Raw genomic sequence first — 2,159 nt, 5'->3', positions numbered from 1 at the left:
GTCATTCCCTCCATTACTATTTGCGCAAGGTCCATCTGATTGTTAATAATGATTGTCACTTCTTGGTGATTTACCTCCATTGTGAAGGTTAGAGCATGATTCTGAAGGCCTATCTCTATCCAAGATGATGGTTCTGTCATTGCATGGGGTGTTTGAGAAGTGTATATTATTGTGTTGGGTTCCATGATGAGATATGAAGGAGGGAGCGAGTATGGATTTTGAAGATGGTTGAGACGATGAACAGTATGCCTATTGGTAGTATTGGAGTTGCTGCGTAAGTGATTGAAGTTGTTTGGAAACATCTTGTGTATTTGAAGGAGGTGATAAGGAATGATGAATGAGTGGTATAGAAATTGGGACTTGATTTAACAAGGAAGATGTATCAGTGGTGGAAGAGGACTGTGGAGTATTATGAATGAGTTTGTGGGTTTTGCGATTAGGCCGTAGGGATAAGTTGGTCTACTAGGGGGTTATTGTTAATTGAAGGACTGACTTGATTAGGAGTTAAAAACTCATCCTTTTCATTATTTAATGAAGTACCAAATTTATTATTAGTTAAAAGAGCTGATGTGACAGCTTTATTATTAGTTCAAAAACAGATGATGTGGGGCTTTAGTAGTAATATTATTTTGTGGAGGATTAGTGGTGTTAATGGACAGATTATTAAACAACAGTTTGTTAGGGTTTTTGAGTGCGTCTATTCGATTCACGTACTTACCTGATGATGGAGAAGCTGAAGAAGGAGAAACTATCGTGGGTTGGTTAAAGTTTGATTTGGTTGCAGTTGTGTTCGTCATGGATTTCCTTGGAAATTGTACAAGCTTCCATTCATCATTAGTTGGAGTGGGGGAATTCAAAGAAGGGCTATCTGTATGGTTTTGAGTTAGGGACTGTTTTAACGGAATGAAATCTGTGGGAGAATTTGGTGGGGGTTTATAAGAACATGCCCTTTGATGGCCAAGTCGACCACAGTTAACACAGAGCATATTTAATCCTTCGTAAATGATAGTTTGGTTATGGCTGCCTATAAAGAGATGAGTTTTTAATGGTTGATCCAAAGGTACCTCAACACAGAGCCTTGTGTATCTACCTCGTGTTGTTGTAGAGGTGCAGGCATCAACTGTAAGTAATTTTCCTATTTTATTTCCCAGTTTTTGCAGTATCTGAATATCGTAAAATTCGATAGGTAATTCGGGGAGACGCAACCATATGGCTGAAGATGTGATCTTCTTTTCGGAAGCCATAAATTTTTGTACCCATTGACGGACGGAGAGAAAATGGTTCAAAACGAACCAAGGTCCATCCTGCCAAGCATGAAGTTTATTTTCCTCCTTTTGGAATTTGAGAAGGAAGAAATCAGATCCAAGATCGATTAGTGAAAGATTTTCAGTTGGTTTCCATTGTGCATAAATTTTTTGCCGAAGAAGTTGGTGTTCAACCTTTCGACCCAAAACCTTGATAATGACAGCATGTTTCCATGGAGCATAAAGCCTGAATTTTCTTTGAGCGATAGTGGAATGAAGTTGGAAGGATCAGTAGGTGCCTCTGTTTCATCGAAGATATCTAGGCTAAGGTTTAGTGAGGAAGTGTTGTTGGTATGGGAAGGGATACTATTGTGGGAGAGAAGGGAGATAAGATTTAGGAGTGGAATCTCCTGTGGCAGGGAAACGGGGGAATCGATGTTCATGGTACCTGCAGTGGTATCAAGTGGTTTGGGTGGTATTGAAGATGAAGGTTCATATGGTTGAAGGTTCATAGTGGAGAGCTTTATTTTTTTTTAATTTTTTATTTTTTTTTAATTTAACAGTATATATCTATGTCTACTTCTAAAGTTTAGAGCTGCCGGTATCAAACTATTTAAAATTTATCAATGTTTATATTTTTATATCATAAATTGCAATTATATATTATGCCAATTGATTTTTATAAATATTCTCTAGGATTAATGATGGATATCATAAGCTATAATTATTGTATATGGTAATTCATTTTTTACTTGAAATTTTTTTGTACAAAAGTTGTAGTAGATTTACCTTATGTCAACAAAAACTTCATTTTTTTCAAGAACAAAATCATTTACAGGAAAAGATTTGTCGAATCATCTTCTTGTAATACTTTTTACGATGGTTAACTTGGAAATTTCTATTCTGGAAGCTCTT

General features: G+C 36.4%; 1 protein-coding gene across 1 annotated transcript; it reads right to left on the bottom strand.

The window, feature by feature from the left end:
* Window positions 1–718: 718 nt before the first annotated feature.
* On the bottom strand, window positions 719–1,244 carry LOC109222608 (the record flags this gene model as incomplete). The annotated part of the gene is made up of 1 exon (XM_019386944.1): window positions 719–1,244. A coding segment is annotated over exon 1 (526 nt), but the record flags the coding sequence as incomplete, so codon positions are not given.
* Between the last annotated feature and the right edge of the window lie 915 nt (window positions 1,245–2,159).

This window comes from Nicotiana attenuata, unplaced genomic scaffold (genome assembly GCF_001879085.1).
Source record: "Nicotiana attenuata strain UT unplaced genomic scaffold, NIATTr2, whole genome shotgun sequence".
Classification (NCBI taxonomy): Eukaryota; Viridiplantae; Streptophyta; class Magnoliopsida; order Solanales; family Solanaceae; genus Nicotiana; species Nicotiana attenuata.
The sequence above is the reverse complement of the archived record's forward strand: the minus strand, read 5'-3'. Positions and strand labels throughout refer to the sequence as shown.